Below are 14,571 nucleotides of genomic sequence, written 5' to 3' on the forward strand. Positions count from 1 at the left end.
TAGAAAATAGAAGGTGGGGAACAGAGAGCCTTATAATTAGTAAGAAAATGATGAACGTAGCTGCATATTGTTTTTATTCTATATTTTTCTTATTGTTTTTACTACATTGGCCTTCAAAATAATTAATTTGGAAAAATCTAAGCCTTTGAGATACTCTTCACAGTGTTGTTCCAAAATCAACATTGGTTAGAAACTTCCCAACCCCTCTCCTGAGAAGCAGGACATATTCCTGCATAGCTATTTTTAATATGTGAAAATTTGTGATTTACTCTAATTAGAGACATATCCAAATGAATTTCAAGGGATATTAAGATAGGAAAATCCAGAGTTTGAAATAAAGTATCAATATTTATAGTATTTTGATTGAGATATTTCTATTACTATCTGTCCTTAATTTATAGATGTATTTTATTAGCCACCATAATTTTGACAAATGAAGACACCTGAAAAGAAGTGGTAACTGCTAGAGATTCAGTGTCTAGTTACTTTCCAGTGTGTCAAACTTTGCTATCATGGTAAAACAGAAAAATTTACTTTGGTGCCTTTAAATATTTCTCAGTGCCTCTGAGTTATTTAGATGCTAAGGGGACACATACTGAAGGCCACTCCCCCAGGCTTGCCCAACCCAGAAAATGCCTCCATTCCGGAATTTTCCTTACTTTTCTTCCCTGCCCCAATCCAAATTTATTTCCCTGAATTCGCTCAGTATCTTGTGTCTGGGCCTGGCCAGCTACTTGAAGACTGCTGGATGAACATGAATCAGTACCGCTTTTAGTGAACACCTGCTAGTGTTACGGCACAGCACTAAGAGGTGGAGGAATTCATTCATTCCTGAAACTTCCAGTGCTCAGCAATGTGTAGGCCCAGGGGACACAAAACTGGTGTTAGCTTGTGAGTAGCTTCCTGGCTTCCCGTCTTCAGCAGTGTCTTCCAAAAAGCAGTCCCTGAGTGATCGCCACGTGAATCCCTGGTCTGCTGCTTAAACTATAAAGCTGTTAAACCTCCAAAGGGGGCTTATTCAGTGGGGATACCTGGGGAGGCCACTCACAATGCACGTGGGTAGCATGCTTCCGTGTTTCTGTACTTTAAGGCTCAGGGAGATGATTCCTGAATTCAGGGCACCCATCAATCAGAACACTGGCCGCCATGGCCAGACTTGACTTGCAAGTATGTTTTTAAAATTGGGAAATATCACATAAACATTTTATTTCTTCCTTCTCTTGAAAAATTAGAAGCTGTGACAGCACTGGGCTTGTGTTTCTTGACTCAACTCAAGGAAGGTTTTCCGCTTTATAGGTGGACAGAGCCTGTGTGTTCCTGCTGGCCCAAATCCCTTCAGTTCTCTATTGTCCGACCTACCTGGCCATTTTTATTCAGATGTCCTACATACCTGGCCCTTGTAATCATTTGATTTAATGACCATTGATCTAGATTCAAGTGGATAATTATATATTTTTAAAAATTTAAAAAGACAACTCGATAAATGTTATCTGAGTTTATCTATGTCCCAGGTAAGGCTGGGACTTAATTTTATGCACAAACTCTGAAAGGCCGTGGGAAGTGGGAGTTTTAGGTTGTAGGGCAGAGAATGGTCAAGATATTTGGGGCAGGTGGCCACTTTCAGTCATCTGACCAGCAAGAGGTTGGTTTAGGCTGTTGAACATGGGTAAGAGGCAAGAGAATTGAAATCACCTTGTTTCTTTCTAAATTTAGCATTTCTATAGCAATTGTCACCATGGTATCTTGATGTGTTCTGACAGGGGAAATTTCACTTATTAAAAAAATGTGGTAATGAGGGAAAGAGAATGCTTTAACCCCAGAGGCATTTCCTCAATGAAGAGCTCAAAATATGTGTGTACACAGGACAGAAGTTCCACCAGGGTCTGACCTAACCAGGGGCTGGTTATGTTTCTTCATGATGAGGCTGCAGATGTCCCACTGAAAGAATCTTTGAACCTGAGAGCTAAAGGCTAACTCAACGGTCCTAATATCCTTGTGTAGCTCTATTCAGCATTTGAGGCACTGGTACATTTTAATCTCATTTAATCCTCATAATAAGCTGGTGAAATAAGTATCGAAATGCTTATTCCCATTTTATAGCATCAAAAAGAGAGTCCCTGAAGATGAGTCACTTGCTTCAAGTCAAACAGTTCTTCTAATACCAATTCCCCGGAATTTTAAATTACAACCAATGTTTTAAGATCTTATTCAGCCTTCACAGCTTCTGTGGAGCATGGGGCTTCCATTTACATAGACCACCAGGATGAGTGGAGCCCCCTGGAGTTGTGCAGTGTGGACAGTTTTGAGCCCTGGTACATTGATGGGAAAGGTTTGGGTATAGGATGCACTGCAGGCATAAATAAGACATCTGACAAGCTTGGTGAAATTCTTAGTGGGCTAGTCAGTCTCATTAATGCATACTCAAAAATCAAGTGAATGAGATGATACAGAAATAACCTTGAATCTGATCTCATTTTTATTACCAAAAAGAAAGAAAGCAAGAGCAAGCAAGCAAGCAAACTTAAGGACTGTGCCTATTATTAGGGACAAATTGCTTGTGACAAACTTTGGGATTGCAGGTAACAAGCCTGTGTTGGAACACTTGGACTGAGAAGCACCGAGGCACCCACACTGCTTCAAGTCCATCCATAACTTCTTCCCATGGAGATGCGCGCTTACCCTGGAGATGTGAGCTTACCCTAGAGATGAGCTGGTTGATATAAAAGTCACTTGTAGGAGACCAGAGGAAGAATGGTTTCATTCAGAAGAGATGCTGTGTTCGTTTGTTAGGGCTGCCGTAACAGAGTGCCACAGACTGGGTGGCTTAAACAACAGAAATTTGTTTTCTCACAGTTTAGGAGGCTGGACGTCCAAGATCAAGGTGTTGGCAGGGTTAGTGTCTCCTGAGGCCTTTCTCTGTTGTTTGTAGGTGACTTCTCCTTGGTTTGCAGATTGATCTCTTTGAAGGCCTCTTCTCCTCCTACAGACAGTCTTCCCTCTGTGTTTTTGTCGTAATCTCTTCTCATAAGGACACGAGTCGTATTGGATTAGAGCCCACCCTGTTGACCTCGTTTTACCTTAATTACCTCTATAAAGACTTTTCCCAAATAGTCACTGAGATACTAGGGGGTTGGTTAGGACTTTAAGAAATGGATTTTGAGGAGGACATAATTCAGCCCATAACAGATGCTCATACTGGCCTTTTTCAGAGGATTTATGAATTGCTAGCGTGCATTTTCATGGTGGATGCCAAGATACTTGCATCACCAGGTCTTAAAGATGCTTTTAAGTCCAAGTTTCCTTCACCCTTTTCATTGAAATAAATAAAATGCATAAAATCTTATTGGAATCCGTAAAGTACAGTATCTTGCATGAAAGACTATGAAGTTAAAACTCTATAGAAGACAAACAGGTAATGTAAAGGAAGTAGTACAAAGCAAGTAAAGGAAAATAAGAGAGGGTAGGAAGTGATTCTAGACAGCTGGAGAGGGTACGCCTCAGGCTCAAAGGAATTCAGTGCGAGCCCAGCAGTGTCATAGCCTCTGATTTTTTGAGTTTGGAAAGCTGAATTTTTAAATAAAATTCCCTAATTTTTTTCTTGTTTTTTCCTGTCTTTTTTAAATTGACGTATAGTCAGTTTACAATGTTGTGTCAATTCTATAGCTTAATGTTTCAATCACACATATATGAACATACATTCCTTTTCATATTCTTTTTCATTATAGGTTACTATAAAATATTGAATATAGTCCCCTGTGCTATACAGTATAAACTTGTTTATCATCCCTCTGTGCTTCCCTCTTTCTCTTTCCACTTGAAGAAGATCTTTCTTTGGTAAATTCCAGTCTTTTTTTTAATCAATGGTTGTTTAGCAGTCAGTTGTAGTTTTGTTGTGATCATGAGAGGAGGCGAGCTTATGGTCCTACTACTCCACTATCTTGACCAGTATTCCCAGGAAGCACCTAAAATACCCCAATTTTTAAGTGTTGGCATTTATTCCTTTTTTAAAAAAAGAAAACATTGTATGCATCAAACAAAACATGTCTGCTTACTGGATTTAGCTCATTGGCTTGGATTTGGCTGGTTTGGGTCTAATGGCCTGTACTTGATCAGTTTTTTCAACCCCTGCTCTACGTAACCCCTTAGGATTATTCTTGAACCATTACTATGTAGTATTTGATTAAAACATTTCTTCATTGGACAAGAGAGGCATGCTGTAATTGTAGCAATAACCAATTTGGCCAAAACTGACTTACAAGACCCATCCACAATTACCTATTATGACTTTTGCAAGCACTTATGGAGAATTTTTACTATTTAACCTAAAATCTTAGAATATTTGGTTTAAAAGTAAAACTTTATACAGACTCGCAGACATAGAAAACAATCTTATGGTTACCAGGGGGAAAGGGGACAGGAAGGGATAAATTGGGAGTTCGAGATTTGTAAGTATTAACTACTATATATAAAAATAGATTAAAGCAAATTTCTTCTGTATGGCACAGAGAACTATATTCAATATCTTGTAGTAACCTTTAATGAAAAAATATGAAAACAAATATATGGATGTATATGCATGACTGAAACAATATGCTGTACATCAGAAATAGACACCTTGTAACTGACTGTATTTCAAAAAGAAAAAAGAAAAAAATTTATACAAATAGCCTTGTTAGGACTGTTGTGTAGTTACAGAATCATTTTATTAAATTCAATAATTTATTTCTTTCTGAAATTCTGTGTGTATTAGGATGACTCTTCATCCTGTGATGGTTATATGCAGAACATGAAAACAGTAATGAGTAGAAACTTACTAGGAGTTTACTGGGGGCCGGACACTGTTTTAAGTGCTTTAAATGAATTAATCAATCGATTTAGTCTTCTCAGTCACCCTGTAGAGGCAAGATCCATTATGACTGCCACTTAACTGGTGAGATGACTGAGGGAAGCCTTTGCCCAAGGTCATACAGCTACAAAGAGGTTCTTAATCATGTAACCCTGCCCTTAACCACTACTCTACAGTATGTGACCTGAGTTGTTTTGTTTTGTTTTGGGCAGTGGGGACATTTGGGAATCTTTAATTTCTCTCTTTAGAATACCCTACTTGGCTTATCATGTCTAAATTTTAATCTCCCCATCCCAAATATCATTAAATGTCTCAAATTGGGCAGAAATTTTCATTTTAGGACAGATGAACTCTGCCTAATATCTGTAAAGTGAGCTTATTAAACCATAGTGTTCATGGGTAGAATTCCACAGGAAGTCCATAAAAATAAAAATTTGTATTTTCACGTTCACTAATCTCTCACTGATAGTATTTACTTCAGTTATGAATTTAGGCAACAGGCCACAAGAGACCTGGCCATGCCTTTGACTTTGTCACAACAGAAATCACAGATACTTTAAAAGCTCAGTATGTAAAATTGTTGCAGAGTTTTCAAAGTGTTATTTACATTCATGGAATCTTCAAAATTGCATTAATTATGGGCCCGCTACTATGTCATCTTATTTGCTATGGAAGAAAGAAGCTTATCTATTACTTACTGAATTCCAAATTTGTTTTTTTATATGCAGAATTTTGATCACTGAATTTGGATATAACGGATTTTTCTTTATGATCTTATGTTTTGTTTTATGCATTTAAAAGTTTTTTCTGAGAAGGAATCTGTAAGTTTCACCACAACACCAAAGGGGCCAAGGACATGAAAAAGTAAGGAAGCAATAATATTTACTTCACCCATTTATTCATCATCTGTCTTTCCATCTATCCACCCAATGGTTCCATTGAATTAATTTGATTAAATACCACTGACTGCTTGTCATGTGTTGGACTCAGTGTTAGGTACTACAGACTTGGAGTTATTGTTCTTACAGACTCACCAAACTTCATTTGAACTTGATCCCTAGAAACTCTGCCAGAGGTTCTTAGAAAGTACCAGAACTTTCACATTTGAGATGCCTGTGTTCTTTGAAAGACATCCACTTGCTATCAGTCTTCCTAACTGATGGAAACTGAAGCCCCACCCCCCACTTAATTCTTCCTCTCTTCCTTTCAATCTCTAATTTTTCTCTTATTTTCTGAAATTCATGCAGGCATGCTACTCCTTAGAAATAAAAGGAGCATTGCTCCATTTTTAAGAGTAGCAATAGAGTTTATACGGCATGGTATTAGTACTTCTGCAGCGTCATCCTTTGTTGCCAACGTGGTTTTCACGTCTGACTGTAGATGAGGTAGCAGATCAGTGCCTGGATTCTGCTTGTCAGTGGTGACTGGAGAGTCTAAGCAGTGTTCACCCCCGTTCCTAGAATGAGAAAACAAATAATACAGTCCTGGATCGATCTAATTAGACAAGGGAATATTAGGAAGTTTTGTTAATTATGAACACTCCCTCTGAAAGTATGTACATGTGGTTTTCAGTTCGAGTCACGACAGAGTACTAGCATTCAGTACCTCCTACTGAAAGTTAAAAAAAGTAAAACAACATATATAAAACAACGGTTAGAAGGCATTGGCAAGTAGTGACTGCAGGCAGAACTTGAGAAGCAATGATTCTTGAGTGAAGGGCTAGGAATCGGGGTGGGGGTCAGATGGGGAATAAGGATGAGTATTATTGGGCTAAGGATGCAGAGGTCAAGTTTGTGAGTTGCCAAAGTGTCTGGGATTTGAAGGACAAAGCCCCAGAGAGGAATAAACCTAAGAGAAAGAGTCCAAAATATCTGTATATAATTTCCTTTCACATTTTAGGCTGAATTCTAAGTGGGGCATGTGCAGGATGAGACTCCAGGAGGAAACAGCATCTGGGAGGGGAAGGAGCTGAGCAAAGATTTAATAAACAGGACACAAAGCACTAAACCATAGGAAAAAAAGACTGATACATTGGATTGCATTAAAAGTAAGGACTTACGTTCTGTTTCACAAGTTCACAAAAATATTTTCCTTTTAGCAGCTTTATTGCTTTACCTCTGATGTTTGAATCTATGATTCCATTTTTGTTGGCTTCTATGGCTCTAAAAATGATTCCTTAGAGGAAATAGAACCATACAATGTGGTATTTGTAATAGGGGGTCTTTACCCACCACTCAAGCTTTTGAGCAGATTCAGTTCAACACTTCCCTGCTACCACCTCATATTTTAAATTCTTGGAACTGGGTTCCCCACCACTGTTCTGATGGGTATCTATGGCTGTGCTGGGTGAGGGTGGAGGGCTGATCCCATCAGAAAGTGTCAAGCAAACGTGTCTTGTGACCCGATGGCAACATGCCTTTTGGAGAATCAATGGTCAAGAGTTAGAGGCTGAAAGCTGAAAAAGTGAGGTCCTTACTATAGTGATTCTGAGGGGAGGATGAATAGTAATAAAACATACCTCGAATGAATTGATTCTTAACAAAGATGATATTAATGCTCAAAGCGATAAATCATGAGAATTAAGTGATGACGTAAGGATGAGGGAATGTTGACTCTGATAGGAATAGTCAGTAGGTGGCTGTTTCTGTTTTACATAAGGAAAAAATATTGTATTGCTAGCATAAAACTGCTTCCATGCTTAAATGTTTCTTTAATTGTCAGAATAAAATTTCAGACTACTTAAACCTTAATAGTGATTTGTCAGAAGTATTTTTCTTTATTATTCCACAAGTGATTTCACCTTCCCTAGAATGAGAATAGCAATACCAATGCTTTTTTTTCATTCAATTCTTGAATCATAAATATAACTAAGCCTTCCAGTCTAGCCATGACATTGTTTTATTCATGTTATGAATTAACTTTTACTTTGTATTTATTGGTTAATTGAATAACTTCTGCTCTATATATTTATAGTATTTCTTTACAAATAATGACATCACATTTCTAGACAATTTCAAATAAGCCTAAATTATTTTCATCAATCAAAAAATGTAGACCAAAAAATTACTGTCTTCAAGTGAGATTTCGGGCAGTATAAGGTAGAATTTATGTCTCAAAAGTTTCAAAGGTATTTGAAACTCCATTAACTTGGTGTATGGCTAATGATTATAGTTGTCTGGGAAATGTGGATGTATCAGTTTATTCTAACTTTACATTGGGGTACTATACTTTTATGGCTTTTTTCCTGCATTTTGTATCATAAGTAAATCATCACACTGAGTCAGTCAAAAATGCCATCTGCCTAGTTATTAAAATTTAAGGGCATCATCTTTAGTTTCCTTATTAATTCTTCAAATACTACATTTCCTTTTGAATTGAACAATACATACCCCATAGTGAAAAGAAAATCTCTTCTTTGATTTTATAACTAGCTCCACACTCCTCATCAGAGGAGAAAAGGGTTTGATCTCACAACCTATTTATATAGTTTTTAAACTTTCTAAGAAAAAGAAAGCTCCCTATAATTAATGCCTAATGTTATAAACACCCCTGCTTTAGTGGTTGCCTAGTAACTACGTACTGCAGGCTTGTGGGGTTGTTAAAGAGGCTGAAGAAACGGAAATATTCAGATCCATTTCCAATTCAGGTGGATGAGGGGCAGCAATGGACTAGATTCCTGTGTTAAAATTGTTTTTCCATAATGGTTTTGCACTAAAACATCCTTCTGCACTAAAACTTACTCTTGTAAATGACTTCTGCAGATAAGAGTCCAACCAACAAGTAACAGTTTAAGATTTTAAAAACATTAAGGAGGACTGAACCCTCACTGCTTCATTGTTCTGTATTAGCCCCAGGTTCTGTTCTTAGAGTGACCAAACTGGGGAAAAATGTTCTTACTGAACCTTTAATTCTTCAACAAAATTTTATATTTGCACATTCCTTTAGCACTGAATGACCAAATGTAGTTCCCAGCTAGAGGTGATGTTAAAAAGGGCTGGGAGTGAGTATGATGATATATTTATGTTTAGCTTTGGCTTGCTTTCTACCTAGCAGATTTAATTTCCTAATTATGTTTTGCTTTAGTTTGGTAAAATTAGCTTGCATTCCCTTGGCACACACCAACTGCAGTTGGTGAAGCAGACCTACCAAAACCATAGGTTGTTGACAAGAGTGGCTAACTAGATTAGGATTAAATTTACTGAGTGAAATCCACAAAGAGCCTAAGCACATGTAGATAATGACAAGTTGACTATGAGGGAATGTTGTTAGGTCATATGAAAACTCATTTCTGGCAATGTCTTGGTTTCAAAAACTTGATAGATCCAGGGCACTCAAAGTCTATCTGTGCTCTTTTGTTAGAGTTCCTGATGTCAAGATTTGGGGCTTCCCAGGTCGGTCACTGCGGTGTAGACAGGGATAAGCATGGTCTGGAGTATATAAATTGTATAACTATAGCCTTGTGGATGGAGTCAGAAATGGTTTGCTCCTCAGTAATTTTGTCATTTGGCAATACTAAGACATGACAACATATGGTTTGCTCTTTGGAGTTAACATAAATGTTGTCATTGACAGAAATAAAGAATTCTCTTATTCCACGAGGGAAGCTGTTTTAGGATATCTTTTCACATGGAAGGAAGCATCCCATTGCATCATTATGTATAACTCTCTGGGTTTTTGGTTTAGTGGGTTGGAGGATGTGGCCGGTGAGGTCAAGATCATGGTTTAAGCAGAAAACCACTGGGCTCCCCAAGCAGTCTGCATTCCTAGCTGCAAAAACCCATTTCATTGGTCTCAAAAGAGAATCTTGAAGAGTGTGCTATGGCTCAGCAAAAACACGTCTCTTCCAAGATTCAAAAAACAATTTGTCTAAATTCATTTGTCAGTGGGTCATCCCTTATGTTCAAAGGAGAAGACAATGTAGCCAGTGGTTTTCTGTTTGTAAAATATTGTCTCTCTCCTTCCATTTTAATGCTGAAAGAAATTTACTGCTTAAAAATCATGATTGATTTTGTTTTATATATATATATACACACACACACACACACACACATATACTCATTTCTTCCTGTTTATACTTCCATCTCTCTTCTTTTCCCCTGCCTTCCAGAAATTTTCACTCTAGCCCTAGGGTGTCTGTCTGTCTATCTGTCTGTCTGAGTTTCTGTCTTTATTTATTTATTTACTTATTTACTTACTTACTGTTTAATGGAGCTTTAAAAGATTTAATTTCTAGGGCCATCAAGTCACTACCCTTTCAGATCTATTTGGCTTGACTCTAATAGAGCCTGTCTTTGTGCAAAGAAAGTCTTTCAGAAAGAGTTAATCTGCAATCTCAACAGAGGCTAATTCTCAGGAGAGAGTTTAAACCAGCAAGTGTCCATCTGGTAGAGAAGCAGCCCAGGTCCAGGCAACTGCTGAGGGAGTAGACTCTTGGTGTGCGACTTCTATAGGTGGGACATTCCTTCAGCTCTCAGTAGTGGTCAGTGGCAGCTTTAAGGTAGAGGCAAAATGCTGTTAATTTTCGTTCTGAAGCCCTGGATTTTGGCAGTTAGAAAAATGTGCTGTCCTGTGATTTTTTTTTTTAATCTTTTTTTTTTCATTAAAAATAAAAAAAAGTGAAAGGGAAGAAACCACTCAGAGACTGATTCCTTTGTGATGTGATTCTGCTTTAATTTTGTTTAGACCAATAGAAGCTATTTCTTCCCAATAATGATTTTTTAAAAAAATTGAACTGCATGTAAAAAATAAATGGGATTTTCTTTCTAGAAATATTATCATGTCATATTCCTAGTTCTTAACTCCCAAGTGAAGTTTCTTATTTTATTCTTTTATTTTTTTCTGGCCAATTTCTTGGGTAGTAATTCAACATCAGTATCAAGTACATTTTGTCAGTGTCAGTATCATTACATTTTTGTATTATCTTGTGATGTGAAAATGCATTTTGAAAAGAACAAGGAATGCTTTTGGTTCCAACTTAAAATTTTTACCATCAGCTCAGCATCTAAGTTTTACTGTCAAATGCTTTTCTTTTATCTTATGAGTCTAGTTATTTCAATATTGAGCAGTTTCAGAGAGAATATTTGGTAAAAGAAAGTGGTATGACTAACAGGGATGGAAACCAAAGGGCTAAGAGAGGGAGTAGCTATCAGAGTAAAGTCAAAGAAAATAAATAAATGAGCACTGTTGCTTACAGGATACCCTGGAGGTGATTTCTGAACCTTTGACCCTTAACCCAAGGGTTCCAGGTGTAAGTCCTTTCTTGATGTAGACCTCTTCTGGGAGGGAACATTTTGCAACTTATCAATCACCCCTTTTCAGGTCCTTTGCAGAAAAGATTTTTCTCTGTCCTGTTTGGTGTCATATTTAGATTCAATTTGGAAAGTGAAGCAGTTAAATTACCAAAAACCTTTCATTAGGAGTCTGCCATTGTTTAAAATGAACTTTGATCTGTAACCCTTGGACTGAACATTTCATATTACAGAATTTCAAGTCCAGGATTTGGTTGTGGTTTGTTTTACTTCTTTGAGACACAGTTTGAATGCTTCCATTTGATTTTGTGCTTTCAACACATTTTTGGGATCTGATGATTTGGGGGGGCCTATACCATATGGGCTTGATAAGGTGATAGATTTTCACGTCCTAGGAATTGGCAGGAAAGGGTAGGAAATGAATCAGATTTGGGACGGGAAAAGTAAGAGCTTGGGCCTAACTCACTCATCTCATGAAATATCTTCAGAGGCCTATAATTCCCATATATTTTTTAGGAAAGTTTTAGTTTTGTTTGTGTGTGTGTCCCCATCACATGGGAGTAATTCTTACAAATTCTCTTAAAAGTAGAGCACTTTCTTTTACAAATAATAACACCTAATATTTCTTGGTTAGCCCTTCACAAAATCACTCGTGTTTGGGGTAAAGAACAAAAAAAGGGGCCCTGCTTCACCTTTATTGAAAAAGAGATTGTGTAGAAAAGGTATGGCCGAGGGGCTGGGTGTCAACATAGTAAAGGGTAGCAGTACACATTTTGATCTGGAAGTTGATGGTTTTTGGAGGAGAATCAAACGCAGGCACATACACCAGGAGAGTAAAAATGCACTGGCGGCAGTCATGCAAAAAAAAAAGAAGAAGAAAAAGGAGAAAAAGAAAAGAAAAAAGAAAGAAAGAAAAAGAAAAAAAGAAAAGGATGCCTTATATGATTTCTAGCGGTGGGCTCGAGGCGGCTGAAGTGAAGGACTTCCCTTGATGTAACAGAGGATTGGGATTCAGGCGGCCTGACATTTAATTCGGTCCGTCTGTGCGCCGCCGGCTTGGTGGGGGCCATGCTGGGCGCATCAGCTCTTGGACTCTTTCTTTCCTTCTCCTCGCCCGAAGACTTTGATTTCTCCATCTGTGCGCCGCGTCTCCACCTGGCCTGGGCACGTGCCCATTTCTCGTACCTCGAGGAGCCGGATGAGAGCTGGCAGCCGGGCGCGGGGCGCGCGGCGGGGCGGGGAACAGGAGGCGGCGCGCCGGCGCGCCGGCGCGCCGGCGCGCAGCGGGTTAAGGCGGCGGGGGCGGCGGCGAGGGGCGGAGGGAGCGCAGCGGCGGCGGCTGCGGCGGCGGCGGCGGCCGGGCTGCGAGAGCCCGCGTCTCCGGACCGCCGCGGGTTAAGCGCCGCCCGCGCCGAAAGGGCTGAACCGGGAGCCACCGCTCCGAGCTCGCATTCGGATCCGCTAGAGCAGGAAGATGGCGACGGACGGCGCGAGCTGCGAGCCCGACTTCTCCCGCGCCCCGGAGGACGCGGCGGGGGCCCCGGCGGAGGCGGCGGTAACTGAGGTCCAAGGGTGGGCGCGGGGCGCGGGGCCCGGGGGTGGGCGTCCCTGGGACGCTCCGCAAGCCCGGGCTCTTCCGGGTGTCCTCTCCTTGGGGTGCTCCCTCCTCGGGGTACCTCATCCCGGGAGGCCAGGGGGAGTGGGGCGAGGCGGCCGCCGGGGCTGGGGAATCCCTCTGTCCTTTCCGAGCCCCGCGAGAGTCAGTCTTGATCCGTCGGTCCCTTGCGTGCCTTGCACTCACTCCCTCCGCTGCGGTGGGGTTTGGCCAGGGCTGGGTGTATTTTCTGGCGAACTTGACCCCCTATTGTTCGCCTCTCGCTGTGCGGAAGGTTGTGGGCGCGTGTCTCAGGGGTGCCTGGCATCTCTCAGTGGACCCGGAAAGCAGCGTGGGTTGGCGATTCAGTGCCGAGCAGGTGTGGGGATGCCCATTTTGTTTGTGTGTGTGTGCGCGTGTGCCTAACGTCCCTTGGGAGAGGCCCCTAGACCAGCTGTGGGCGCTGCTGCCGCTGAGCACCGGCGCTTTGGGTCCTAGCAGCCTGCTGCCCCATCACCTGGCGATGGGGGTTGCTGTTGGGGCGGGGGAGATGTCCTCCTTCTTCCCGAAACGGTGCCCGGGTTAGGTGGAGGTTCAGCAGCAGGTATCAACACATTGTTCTCCTTCGCTGGGGTCTAGAAGCCAAATGAGCTTCCATCAATCGCTGGTCTCTACTTTCACCCCCAGAATATCCCCGAGCACAGAGGCTCAATGGTGGTTTCCAGCCCCTGCCTTGAAGGAAGACTGGACCCACATTTCCTGGGTGGAAACGTTCTTGGGGTTTGGGAAGCAGCTTGGCAGGAGCTGCAAGGATCTGCAAAGAAAGGCAGCTCTGGGAGCGCCTCCCACCCTTGGCGCGATCTGGCTGCTGCTGCTGGAGGTTCGGAGTGGGATGGAGTGAGCCGAGCGTAGACGCCCCTCGGTTCTTCCCACCCATGATCTCAGCAGAGTCGGTGAAGCAGCAGCTGAAGGCAGGGCCAGGTGTGAGTAGTCAGGGCAGTTTTAACTTCCTCCCTCGCTGCTTAAAGGTAGGGCTTTCTGAAGAGGGAGAGGAGAGATGTGGAGGAAAGCAACTTGGGCGGGAGAGGAGCTGAGCCTGGGAAGGAAAAGAGAACCAGGAAGAGAAGGATACGCGGAGGTGGAGGGCTGCTGATTTCCACTTGTGAAATTGGCAAGTTTTGATTAGAAACTTTTAGGAAAATTGATGTTTTATTCTTTATGTAAAAAATGTGATCTTAAGATTTAAAATAAAACTAGCCTACTTGTAATGCAGTAAATCAGATCCCCTGTGTAAGGTACAGTAAGGAAGCTAGCTATTAAGACAACAAACCTCTCGAGAAGTTGTTATGATTGGGTACATTCATCCCCAAGAGATGGTAAGGGGAGGGGGGTGAGAAGAAAAAGAGGGATGTGTTTCTTGTTCCCCAGGAAGGTTGAATTTGTTTGCTTAATTGACTGGAAATGGGTTTCTTTCTACTACCCTCAGTATTTTAATCACCTGACAATTACCCAAACACACATCTGAGTTACAGCCTGTAGCTGGTCTGTAGTTTTATTTGATTGAATTATAAACAGAGCCTTAGATGCTAGGTAGATTTTTGTGTTAATATGGTCAGTGTTCCCTTTCTGCTGAGTCTGATTTTCACTGCTTCTAGGTAGAGGTTTGATCATTTCACCCAGCTGATTCGAATAGCCATGGAAAATCTCTGAAAGTGAAACTCCTTTGTTATTTCCGTGGACTCTTAGGATTCTGAGGAGATGCAGTAAGAATCTTAATCTAATATTTTTTCAAAATGTTTGACATTTTAGTAAAATTTTAATGATGGCTTTTTACACAGTAAGCTGAGCATTTTACTTTTCACTTAATAAAATATGGTCCGCCC

The 14,571-nt window shown here is 40.8% G+C and overlaps 1 protein-coding gene across 7 annotated transcripts in view; it reads left to right on the forward strand.

The window, feature by feature from the left end:
• CTTNBP2 (cortactin binding protein 2) overlaps window positions 1-14,571 on the forward strand; it is a 376,872-nt gene that overhangs the window by 219,877 nt on the left and 142,424 nt on the right. For 3 of the 7 annotated variants that reach the window (XM_032483613.1, XM_032483619.1, XM_032483620.1), the window contains exon 1: window positions 12,408-12,649. The exons of 3 other annotated variants lie outside the window; for them this stretch is intronic. In XM_032483613.1, the coding sequence (XP_032339504.1) occupies window positions 12,569-12,649 (81 nt within the window). In that variant the 5' untranslated portion in view covers window positions 12,408-12,568. Of the gene's footprint in view, window positions 1-12,407; window positions 12,650-14,571 lie in introns of those variants that run through there. One more of the 7 variants, XM_032483614.1, reaches the window with a different exon arrangement.

This window comes from Camelus ferus, chromosome 7, assembly GCF_009834535.1.
Source record: "Camelus ferus isolate YT-003-E chromosome 7, BCGSAC_Cfer_1.0, whole genome shotgun sequence".
NCBI classification, from domain to species: Eukaryota; Metazoa; Chordata; class Mammalia; order Artiodactyla; family Camelidae; genus Camelus; species Camelus ferus.